This window comes from Eurypyga helias, unplaced genomic scaffold, assembly GCF_000690775.1.
Source record: "Eurypyga helias isolate BGI_N326 unplaced genomic scaffold, ASM69077v1 scaffold649, whole genome shotgun sequence".
In the NCBI taxonomy this organism is placed as follows: Eukaryota; Metazoa; Chordata; class Aves; order Eurypygiformes; family Eurypygidae; genus Eurypyga; species Eurypyga helias.
Window position 1 is genome coordinate 30,475 of NW_010271129.1, and position 12,263 is coordinate 42,737.

At 36.9% G+C, this 12,263-nt stretch overlaps 1 protein-coding gene across 1 annotated transcript in view; it reads left to right on the forward strand.

The window, feature by feature from the left end:
* The window catches only part of LOC104514879 (neuroblastoma-amplified sequence-like), a gene marked incomplete at its 3' end in the record, with an annotated part of 34,861 nt that extends 26,718 nt beyond the window's left edge, over positions 1 to 8,143 (forward strand). The window contains exons 10-11 of the mRNA XM_010158682.1: positions 5,657 to 5,746; positions 7,948 to 8,143. Of these exons, the coding sequence (XP_010156984.1) occupies positions 5,657 to 5,746; positions 7,948 to 8,143 (286 nt within the window). The remainder of the gene's footprint in view (positions 1 to 5,656; positions 5,747 to 7,947) is intronic.
* Between the last annotated feature and the right edge of the window lie 4,120 nt (positions 8,144 to 12,263).

Consider the following 12,263-nt stretch of genomic DNA (forward strand, 5'->3'; position numbering starts at 1 on the left):
GCTTTCAAGGTACAGTTCTGAGAAACAGTCTACAACTAACGTAGTCATGGTGTGTTTTTTCAGGGCTAGTTCCATCTCAGGCAGGGAAGGAGTGCAGAGCTTGACATTTAAGTCCTTTAGCTTTTGGATAGCAACAGCCTCTGTATTTCATGTCTTCCAGCCCAGAAGGAACATGGCATGCTTTCACAAGCTTGAGGCTCTAACTGTTTTCGTTTATCTTTCATTTGGGAATATACAGGAGGCTGGAGCACCTCTCCTACGAAGAAAGGCTGACAGAGTTGGCCTTGTCCAGCCTGGAGAAGAAAAGGCTCTGGGAGACGTTATAGTACCTTCCAGTACCTGAAGGGGGCCTTCAAGAAGGCTGGGGGGGACTTCTTAGAAGGGTCTGTAGTAACAGGACAAGGGGTAACAGGTTTAGATTGAAAAAGGGTAGATTTAGATTATATATCAGGAAAAAATTCTTCACGGAGAGGGTGGTGAGGCACTGGAACAGGATGCCCAGAGAAACTGTGGATGCCCCATCCCTGGAAGTGTTCAAGGCCAGGCTGGATGAGGCTCTGAGCAACCTGGTGTAGTGGAAGGTGTCCCTGCCCATGGCAGGGGGTTGGAACTAGATGGTCATCAAGGTCCCTTCCAGCCCAAACCATTCTGTGATTCTGTGATACCAGAAATAGAGAAACAAGTCTAGCATGGAAATTAATCTATGGCTCTACCTTCTCTTCTCCTTTACACCAGACTGACATGCCACAGATGAAAATAAGGCAGCCTGTCAAAATGTCTGCAGTACTCTGGCAGAAAATTGGTTTATACTCATTATAAGAGTGTTGATAGCATCCTCAATGATGGTAGAGCTTTTGCACAGCAACACAAGTAGCACTTTGTTTCTTGTTTGGGTTTGTCCATTCAAGGAAGAATAATTGGGCTTTAAGTGATCGCTGTTTCTGTCTTCAATATGATAGTGTGCTGCTTCTGGAGTTCTGAAAACTCTGGCTTCACAGAGTCCAGTTAATTCAACTGTAATGAGTCTCGTTAACATGCAGAGTATGAGAAACCTATCAAAATTCTCCTTTCTCCTCAGTTTCTTATCAACTTTTTTCTTTGAACTCATTTATTTGTTCTTTATATGGATTGTAAGGCTGGAATGGATGCAAGTTGATTTTAAGTTTGGGGGCAGAGATTGTGAAAACAACTATGCGGTATTTCCAGTAAGGAAGGGGTTGCATCTCTTTCCGGTAGAGAAAACTGTAGTGGTAAAAATGGGAGAATTAGTTGGTGGCTTTAGATAAACTCAGAAATTCAGTCATTTGGTGTGTAGTGAGACCTAATGTGATCAGTTGAAATCTTCTCCCCCTCCCCCCTTCCCTGTGGGAAGGGAAAAATTATTTCATGTCATTCATGATAAAGGAACAGATAGTGACCTGTGGAAAGTTTGTCTACTAGAAAAAGATCATGAAGTGAAAATCTAGCATAAAATAAAATAGAAAATACTTGAAATAATATCTTCCCTATTAGGAAATTTAGTCAGAGGGTCATATTTTAAAGGAGCATCTCTAAATTTAGGAAATAATTACAAGAAAGGTTGTTGCTTGGCATGTCTTAAGCTTGCTGATATTAATGTTGTTGCTGTGAACAAAATTGGATGCATTTCTGTCCTACGCTCAGATGTTAGCTTTCAAGCTAGAACATAATAGAGAAGGACTTGGGGGTACTGGTGGACGAAAAACTGAACATGAGCCGGCCGTGTGTGCTGGCAGCCCGGAAGGCCAACCGTATCCTGGGCTGTATCCAGAGAAGTGTGGCCAGCAGGTCGAGGGAGGGGATTCTGCCCCTCTGCTCTGCTCTGGTGAGACCCCACTTGGAGTGCTGCGTCCAGCTGTGGAGCCCTCAATATCAGAAGGATATTGACCAGTTGGAGCGAGTCCAGAGGAGGCCACGAAGATGCTCAGAGGGCTGGAGCACCTCTCCTGTGATGAAAGGCTGGGAGAGTTGGGCTTGTTCAGCCTGGAGAAGAGAAGGCTCCGAGGAGACCTCATTGCAGCTTTCCAATATCTGAAGGGGGCCTACAAGGGGACTGGGAGAGGACTTTTTACAAGAGCCTGTAGTGATAGGACAAGGGGGAATGGGTATAAATTGAAATCAGGGAGGTTTAGATTAGATGTCAGGAAGAAATTCTTCCTGGAGAGGGTGGTGAGGCACTGGAACAGGTTGCCCAGAGAAGCTGTGGATGCCCCATCCCTGGATGTCTTCAAGGCCAGGCTGGATGAGGCTTTGAGCAACCTGGTCTAGTGGAAGGTGTCCCTGCCCATGGCAGGGGGGTTGGAACTAGATGGTCTTTAAGGTCCCTTCCAAACCAAACCATCCTTTGATCACTCACATGATATACTGGAGACTTTCCATGATGCCTGTCTGTTGGCATGTTCATGGATGGTTAGTCAGGGAAGACAGCTTGTCTGCTGGAGACATTATTATGGCCTCTTTAATTTGCAGCTCCTAAATTTCTTAAGTGTCCAGATGGATGTAGCCTTTCATGAAATTTTGCAAGTGTTTTCCAGGCAATGAACAGGAAAGGTTTAGGGAAATTCTGAGTTTTTGTTTAATGGCCAGTGTTTCCTCAAGAAGGTAAAACTAGCTTTTTAGTCTAAGTAGCTAACTTAGAAGGAGGGGAAAAAAAAAAAAAACAACCAAAGTTTTTTTACTATCTCATCTCACTTGAGCAGAGGTCATACAGAGTAATATTGTAACTTGGACATCATAGTTTCATGGTATTTCTTACAGAAACGATGGTTGGCTTTGTCTTTTTTTTCCCCCAACTTTGAATGGTCTCACCAACAGTATTTCCACATTTTCCTGATATTTAGGTGAAGCACAAACAAAGAGGAAAATAAGGCTGGAGAAATAAGACAGTATTCATTGAAAATACTTCATACTATAATTAGGCTAAAAGACTTAGATGAAGTAATTTATTCTCCTTTCAAGCATTCTTTATATTTGATTGTGTTTGAGGAACATGATTAAATATGCAGCACTTTTTCTGAAGCTGAACTGAAATCAAAATAAGCCTTTATCAGTGTAATTACACAAGGCTCATACCTAGCAGTTTTGAGGTGAACACTGAATCCTGTTCTATTGTTTAAAACATGCATAAAATACCATATAATCTGTGATGAAGACTAATCCTTCATTAATTATATTTGTTTATGTTAGTAGCTGCTTATTTTTAATCATTAATTAAGAAAAAAACAAGGCAACAATCTGTGGAAACTTGACATGATTATTTGTCTCATGAGCTGTAATCTCTTTTTAGTTTCTTTATCCATTAGGCAGTCAAGGCAATATTAAGCTTAAAATGCTGGCTTTCAAGCTTTCTAGATTTTTTAAAAAATACTTTCATATTCTATATAAGTGTAACTTATTGCTTAGGTTCACTTTTTTGTTTTCCTCCTACTTAGTATAGTAGTACCTATCTGTGTATAACAAAGTTGAAGCTTTCTGTAAATGTCCCTGTGCCTACTGTGTCTGAGAGCTGGCTTCACAGATATCTTGTCTGAAAGAGTGGTTTTCTGTTTTCAGAAATGCCCATTAAATTTTGACTATATATTTCTTTTGACCTGAGTTTTTTCAGGTGCTCAGAGCCTGGTTGTGGTGGGAGCTAAAGGCTTTCATTTCTAATTAGAGTGATGAAGGGTTTTTGAAGAGCAAGTTCTAGAACTGTTCAAAACCAACCTCCAAAATCTGAGGTTTTCTGGTCAGTCTCCTTTTGATAGGAAAGTTGCTTATGTACACTAAAGATAATTTAGGTTAAGTACTCCATTTCTGTAGTTTGTGACCTCTTCTTTACAATTTCAGACAATCATCATTCTCTTCTTAGTATGTGAGCTTTATAAGTGTTCTAGTTTTCTTTAGATATGCCATGTTAATGTGCTTGGTTGATGTCTTTTTATTACAAACTTAAAAAAACAAAACACCCTAAAAAACCCCAGAAAGCATAATAATACAGGAAAACTTAAATCTGACTTGTAAACAGAACATTAATGAAGTGGCTTATATGTATCTTCACCCTGGAAACGTATCTTAAGTTTTCTTAGCTTTTTTTATTTTAAAAGCAAACTTGAAATCATGTCCTAATGCATGTAGCTGCTTGCATAAAATGATTGCTTTAATGGCGCTGCTGTTTTTACCATTTCTGTGCTTCTGCAGTATTGGTGTAATCCACATGTGGAAGGATTTTTCTTTCTGGGTGTTTGGTTTTTTGTGTGTTCGAGTTTTTGTTGTTGTTGTTAAGGTCTAGGGATTTTGTGTCTGTGTGGTTTTTTTAATGGAGCATTCAGTTCTGTTGTTTCTCCTTTTCTGTGAAAAACATTTTTGACAATAAATTTTATCTTTTTGAACAGACATCTCTCAGTGAGAGTGTGAAATATTTCCTTCATATTTCTGTACCAAAAACTATAAAAATTATAATTTGCTTGCAAATATTCTGAAGACATTTAGAAAAATATCTAGATTTAAGGTTTACTCCTAAAATTAATTTACATGCCATATGGTAGTATTGGTATTAACAATTGCATTTCTATCATAGTCCTGTGTGACTTCTATTTGAGGAGCAGGTGGGTGTTACGAGCTTTCTACTCTCCTACTTCAAACTTCTGAGTGCAATACCGCAATATAAAATGCGTATACTAAGGTAAACTGAGGTTTCATCATGCAACAAATTCTCTTATATCTGTTCTGAATGGAGTCGCCTGTTGATTTTAAATCTAGTGTGGTTCACTGAAGTGCTATTAAGATAAAGTAATAATAGAAAAGATGAAAGCTCTGAATGCATGAAGATATTAAAGACTGTAAAAAATCAGGTCTCTATTCCATATAGTATAATAATTTTTTTATGCAATAGATTTATCATACTGAAGTGATAAATGACAAAATTGTAAATACACTCCTAAAATTTTTGACCAAAAAAAAAAAAAAGAAATGTGGTTGTTAACATGAATGTAGACATTCAATTTTTACACAGTCAGCTATACAGCACATTTTGGCTTTAGACAGAACAGTCAGGGTAGTCTGGACATCACCTTTTTCTCTTCCTACACATACATAGTGGATGCTGTTTGATGGGTGGCTTAACCCTCCTTTTTCCCACATGCTTCTGTTGACCATGTATTCCCTCCTTTTTAATTTTATTGGTTCTTGTAAACATCATCCTGGTTGATCCAACTGAAAATGAGTCAGCAGATAGGATTCTCTTGACTCTGGTTACAGTCAAGTTGGTTTAAACCAATAGTGATACTGCAAGATGATATTTGAAAAGAAAAGATGGTGACATTTATGTGTAACGCTTAATCTGTTCAGTTGGTAGTGATGAGATCTCTAAAGTAATGTTATTACATGGGTGGTTTTTTTGACCTAATCTCTGTTAGAAGTGCTAAATTTTGACTATTCTGTTTCTTTCAAGTTTCACTTAAGTATTTCAGTTACTTCTTTCCCACTCTTCTTGTTTCTCCTTGCATTACTTAGACGTAAAAATAAAGATACTAGTTAAGCAGAGTAAGTGGAAAATTGCTGTGATGATTGAACAGTCCATGTAAATCCTGCAAGTGGATAGAATTAGATACAATATTAAGAATCACTTTTATGCTAATTTTATGTCTTCCCTTAACAGTGGAAATGGTGACTCATCTCCAGCAGTGAAAGATCCACTTAGAATCTTAGAGGGCATCGTTTCTGCAGTGCATGCAAGTGTTGAGAAAGGGTAAGAACTTACTGTATGGATTCTTTGGTTAAGACTTTGAAAGATACTTCTCATGAAAGCATTGAAGGTACAATACTGAATATGGATGATTTTTCTTCATGTGTATATATAATGGCTTTACATTTAATTTTCTAAGACTTTTTTTCTGGAACAGGCTATTATCATTTATGAAGTTTGAAATCTGAGCCCTGACAGAAGCCTTTACTTGATCACTGGGAAGAAAGCAAGTCACTGACTCTAAAATTTAGATTACCATGTATTATTGTGGTTTGAGAAAATGGTTTTTCTGCTGTGACTACTTCAGGTTGCATATATACCAAGAATACTTCACTGCTTTTGTTTCAGTTTAGTAGATAAATTACAAATAATGACTCACTTTCAGATATCTGAATTTAGATATTTAAATTTGTCAATACTTGTAGGGTGCAGTGCAGAAACAATTGCACAGATGCTGTATCACCACATGTGTGTTTCTCCTCATTTGGCCTTGTCCTTACCACATAATGGTCTGTATGTCTCACTGACATTTTCCATTGCATTTCTAGTAAAGACAAGGAATAAGAAAAACCCAAACTGTTTTCTTTCCAGACCTACGAACTAAGAACTCATGTATGATAATAATAGTAAACCCCTCTACTCTCTGGTAGCCAACAAAAACAATTACACTGTTGTGCAGAGGCCTCTCCACTGCCATGAAATTAGTTAAATATTGGATACTAAAGTAGACTGATGTCAAACTCTGCAGTAAATCTCATTTGTGATATTATAAGGAAGAATGGGAGAGTCAGTAGTATTTTATTCTGAGATGCACTTTCTGGACTCTTACTTATATACTTTATCAACATTTAACTGCTGAAACAATAAGCTGGAGTGGAAGTCATTGTGATTGCAGGAGATTGTTTACATTCATTTAAATACTTGATCTTATTTTTCTCCTTAAGCCTTAGCTATTCAATTTACAAAATATAAATCTTCCCCTCAGGAAAACATATATAAACATCAGGTGTGAGCTCTACAGAACTCTTGAAATATTCCAGCAGGTCCTCTTAATTCCCAAGCTTTTAATTTACAGTTTGCATGCCACCTGTTCATCAGAGGCATGTCTAATTTAGCTGAAGTTCTAACAGCATCAGTCAGACAATATAAAGGCTAAGTAAAATTGAAATCCTTGTAATATGAAAGCCTAAGCTGTCAATGTTTATTATTTCAGAGCTGCAGGACAGGTTAAATTGGTGTTTTCTGTCTGATATTACTTTCCCGTCTGACTTGTTAAGATAAATAAGGGAACATTAGTTATAAATCACACTCCACCTGGAACCACTTTCTTGATTAATTTATATATTTTTTTTAAAGGAAAAAAATTAGCTTTAGTTTAAAATACTTCAGAAAGATAGCAGAATAGCATTTACTGATTTGTTATGTGGCAGTTTATAGCCTCTAAGGGACGTAACAGATTATTCTCTCTGCAACTGCTAGCTGGTTGGTTGAGTTCATGGTAATCTGTGGAGTGTAAATATTTTCACAGTTAGAATGTATTCAATATAATACACTTCTTGAATCAAATTATTTAATTCAGATTTTCTAATTAGCCAAGTTAGAAAAAACCCAAAAGTTAGATTTTTTTGACATAGTTTTTTTTCTTTCTTGGAATTATGGGCGTTTTGCAATCATCATACTAGAACGTACACTAATCAAGATTGCTAAAGGTGGTACAGAAAACAGTTAAGAAATAGCCAGAGCTACAATCAGGATCAATGAATTTACGTATGTGGAGCTTGTAAGGAAAGGAGAATATAGGGCAATGAGGTATAAAAATGTCATGCTTAAAATGCAAGCAGTCAAGCTGCTTTTCCATAAAGTCAGATGGCATGGAAGTACAGGTGTCAGACATGACCAGACACCATAAAAAGGCTTGAATTTTCAGGTGTTGAAATCCAGCCCCATGATGATACAATTGGCAGTCAAGGTGGTGTGTGGGAGAATATGTAACTGTAGATGGATTGCCATGGTATTACATGGCTACTGGAAGTTTAAAAAAAGTTCTTACACCCCTTATTTATGATGACTGATTTCTCTGCAGTCTTACACAGGTGAGCTCTTCCATTTCCATTGTTATGCTTTTCTTAACAGCTTTGAAAATACATGTAGTACTTTGATTAGGATAACCCAAGTCTATTTAACACAGAATTGTTTAATTACAGGGAGAAAGTAGTTTCTTCAGATGACCTTCTGGAGTGGTTGAGACCTTTCTGTGGTGATGACTCTTTAGCAGTGAAGCCTCGCATCAGAGTTTTGCAAATTCTGGAGCAAGCCTTCCATCTCAGTGATGAGGATAGCAAGCTACTTGCGTATTTCAGGACACAAGCTGTTCTCAGAGCTTGCTGGCCTGAAACAAAGGTATTAATATTGATTGCTATAAATGATTATATAAGACTTTTTATACAAGGATTATATGATGAAATGCTGGTTTGCAGTATATGGTTGCAATGCATTCTGTTGATATGGGAACTAATCCTTCCTTCCTTTTGAATCAGGTTTCTAATACATTATGATTCTTTGAAAAGCAAAGTTATGTAAAGTTAATGGACTCCTCAGCTTTTGTTTGGGATCAGGAGTACATAATAGTGAGCTTGATTAAACACTGATGATTTTCCTCCATGTCAAGCACTGACTTTGAAGTTGTTTTATATTCTTTCTTTTATGACCATTTTCTCTGTCCAATTTTTACCTTCTGTCTTCATCTTCTATTTGGTGTGGCATTGCAGTCGGATTTGAATAAGAATTACTGGCCACTGTTTCTTTTTTTTGGTGATTTTTTTTTTTTTTAAGTATTATTCCATGAATGTGTAGTAGGAACATGAAGGACATTCTCAGATGGAAATACTTAATTGATAGGGAATGCATTAGGTCACAGTTAGTCTGATATTGTCTCTCTTAAGCCTCAGCATCTTAACAACTGAAAGGCAGTAGTTGCTTAAAAACAGTTCACACCTTTAACTACCCAATTGATAATTTTTTTTTTTTACTGTAACATCAGGAAAAAAATAAGGTAAAATCATTACTGAAAGAAGTTACTCTTAGCTTTTTATTTGTTCCCTACTAAGAGATTCGGAGTGCTTCTAGTTCAAGTTTTTAAGTTTAAAACAGATCAATTTTCCTTCTGAATTAAAGGGTGACAAAATGTACCTTTCATGTATATGTAGAAGTTGATCTAAGACTAGTAAGGTTCATCTACTGAATGTCCTCAGGAGTGAAAACACACGGGTTTATCAAGTAGGATATTAAAAACTCTGTATTTCCAAAACAGGTCTTACTGGTTATTCTTTTATACTTCAACTGTTTTCATGACACCTTTTGGTGAAGTGCTTAATATCAGTGTACGTATGTTTAGAAGTTCTACGTTTCTAAGTACAGTGAAAATACACTAATGCTTAACAGGAATAAATAGTCTTGCCTTTGAAGCTTGTGCTGTCTTGAAATCATATGAGGATCATTTACAATCATAGAATAGTTTGTGTTGGAATTAAAGGTCATATAGTGCAGACCCCGCCACAAGCAGGGACATCTTCATCACTTGTTGCATGTAGAGTTACTCAGAAGCAGTTACTTTTATGCTTCCTTTCCTCCAAGAAATCCATGCACAAAACCATTTTATATTAATATAAACCAAAAGCAGTATCTCATTGTGTTAAGGTTATCCAAGGGAATAATCATAATAAAAATCTTAAAAGAAGAAGAAAATGCTTATATCCTGCTTTCTTTAGAAATTACTTTTTCTCTTGCATTCACAATAGTACCAGCTATTCAAGTGCTCTTCAGGTGTCTGTGATTGGGTTCTTCATCTTCGGTTCAGTTCTTTGTCAATATCTGTGTTGCCTGTGACCTGCTTTCCAATCCAAAAGCATTTCAAGTCTGAAAGAGTCAACTAGAGTATGTGTTAAGTAAAAAGTTACAGGTAGGTAATAGCTTTCAGTCGTGTCTGTAGAAGACAGAACCTGTATTTGACAGAAAGCTTGTGAGACTCATTACACTTGTTTGAGAAATATACAGGACAAGATCACTTTTATTTTCTCCCGTAAGCTAGTGAATCAAAGTGTGTATAATTTCACAACATGAAACTTGCATCCATTTGCTTTTGTGTCCCAGTGGTTTAGGAATTAATCAAATGCATTGCATATGCTGCTGGCTGACATGTAACTCACTGCTAGCGGGACACCCAAGGCCCCCTAGGCAGAGCTGCCCCACAGCCTGGCTGGCCCCATCTGTGCTGTCCTGGCTGCAGCACAACTGCTAAACATCGTGCAATTCTTGTTGGTCCAGTCTCCCAGCTGGTTTAGGTCTCTGCTTATAATATGTTAATAGTTTATGTTTTTCCTGAAGTGGTAGATTTTTAAAATACTCCTTGTTACGACCAGGAAAACATACTTGTTTTTTGTGAAGGTAGAAGTTGGTAGTCCACTTGCTCATAACACAGTGTTGTTGCTCACTTCAGTGCTCTGCTCTTCTGTTAATGACTAAGCAAGTAGTGCAAGAATCCATGCAGTAAAGTGGTTAAATACTGAGCTAGATAAGTTCAAGCTTTTCAGACCTAACTGTATATAAATGTGTATACACACTATCATATAAAATTATTTGTTTATAGTATTTCTATTTAGCAAAGTTCAGAAATAGTTTTCATGCCTAGCAATAGTGAAAGCTGTGCTTATATGTACTTAGATGAAAATCATCATTTTTTCACCGCATTTGCTGCTACAGAGTGCAGTTATAAGACCCCTGTTGGAACATATTTAAAAAGTATTCAAATTTTTATGTCGGTTCAAGCTAAGTGTGATAGATTAGAACCCTTTGTTTTCATCAGGTATTTTGTGTTAGGTAACTAATTTGTGATGTAAAGAGAAGAGATATATTGGTTTGTCTGTTAGGTACCAGTTGTTGAATTTCAGAGTTGTTCACAAATGTCCAGGAAAACAAATGAGTGATCCGCTACTTAGACTATTTTTCTTTTTTCTCTTCCAGTCAGCTGATGTCAAATGCTAGTCTTCAAGTTGATATTAGAAAAAGCAAGTGTTGATGTTGTTTGATGATTAATTTTCCTTACTTTGTGAATTAACAAACAGGGAAAATAGCATAATAAAATAGCATACTGAATACTATATTTCACAATACTTCACAGTGTGTAAGTGAAACAGGAATACCGCAGAAGTCAGTTGTTATGTGACAAAGCTCAGAGAGAGATCTGTATGTGAGCTTTTAGCAAAGCATTAATTAAGGAAGTTTCTCATGCACGTTAATGCTTCGGGTGCAAAGACCCTCACAAGAAACCCTGTTCTACAGGAGGGGATGTTGAAGCACAGTTTAAACATTTAATCAGATTGCTGGGTAATCCTGGGTGAATCAGGGGCAAAAAGTAGACATGAGGAATTACATTCAAACATGTGCTCAGACTGCTGTGTACGTTATCTGTAGGTATCAATTTCTGTAGCTTCACTACCTCTTTACTAATTTGTTCATCCGTTCTCAGCCAGCGAAGTAGTAAAACACCCCACCACACTACCAAAAAAAATGGGGCGTTTGAGTGCCATTTTCAGATGGTAGAGGAATGTGTCTAAAGGTTGTTGGTTTGGAGTTTGGTTTTTTTTTTTTTTTTAAATGAAGTTGTAGAAGATGAAGCGGGGAATGCAGATGAAGTGTCAGAAACTTAAAAAGTCCTTGACATGGCATAAGCATTCCTTAGCAACAACTAAAAACATTAGGGTTATCAATATTCTTCTCAGCACAAATCCAAAACAGCATCATAGTAGCTACTGTGAAGAAAATCAGCGATCTCAACTAAAACCAGTACAACTTTAAATTGCAAATATTTCCAAAATTTATTCATTATCTTACTTACAGATTGTTTCATCATTACTTGTTTGACATTTCTTACGTGCTTTTAAGGGATCCCTCTTTTCCTTTGCCATTTCTTGGTGCAAGAAGGTACAGCAGATATTGTAAAGGATGAGTGTGGATTTCTATTGCGTGAAGATAAGTTTAATGATATTGCAGTGTTCAATTACCAGAAAATGTGTGAAAGCCGCCCTCAGTGTGTCTACTAATCCTCTTAGTCAGACTTTGCATACATCAAGGAGGGACTTAATTTTTAATTATGCTCTAGGTGCTGTAAGTAGTGGTCCCACAAATCAGTGTGCTGCTGGGAAACAGGCCAGCTCTTACAAAATTAAAAATGTACTTTATGGAAGCAGCTACCTATCAAACAGTCAGAAACACAGCAATTTCCAGTTCTCTAATGATTAGTTAACAAAATTAAAAATTCAGGGATCCTCATTTTTCAAAGGCTTGAGAGTCTTTAATTCACATTCCAGTAGCATCCCACGCTACTGGAGGGAGGAGGTATGCGTTGTTTTAATCCCCTTGATGAATTTTATCTGAGCTCTTCAGGTTCTGTAATTTTCTAGTTAACTGGTGCATGAAAAATATGGGTCAAAATACTGACTCCTTTATATATTAAAAAAAAAAG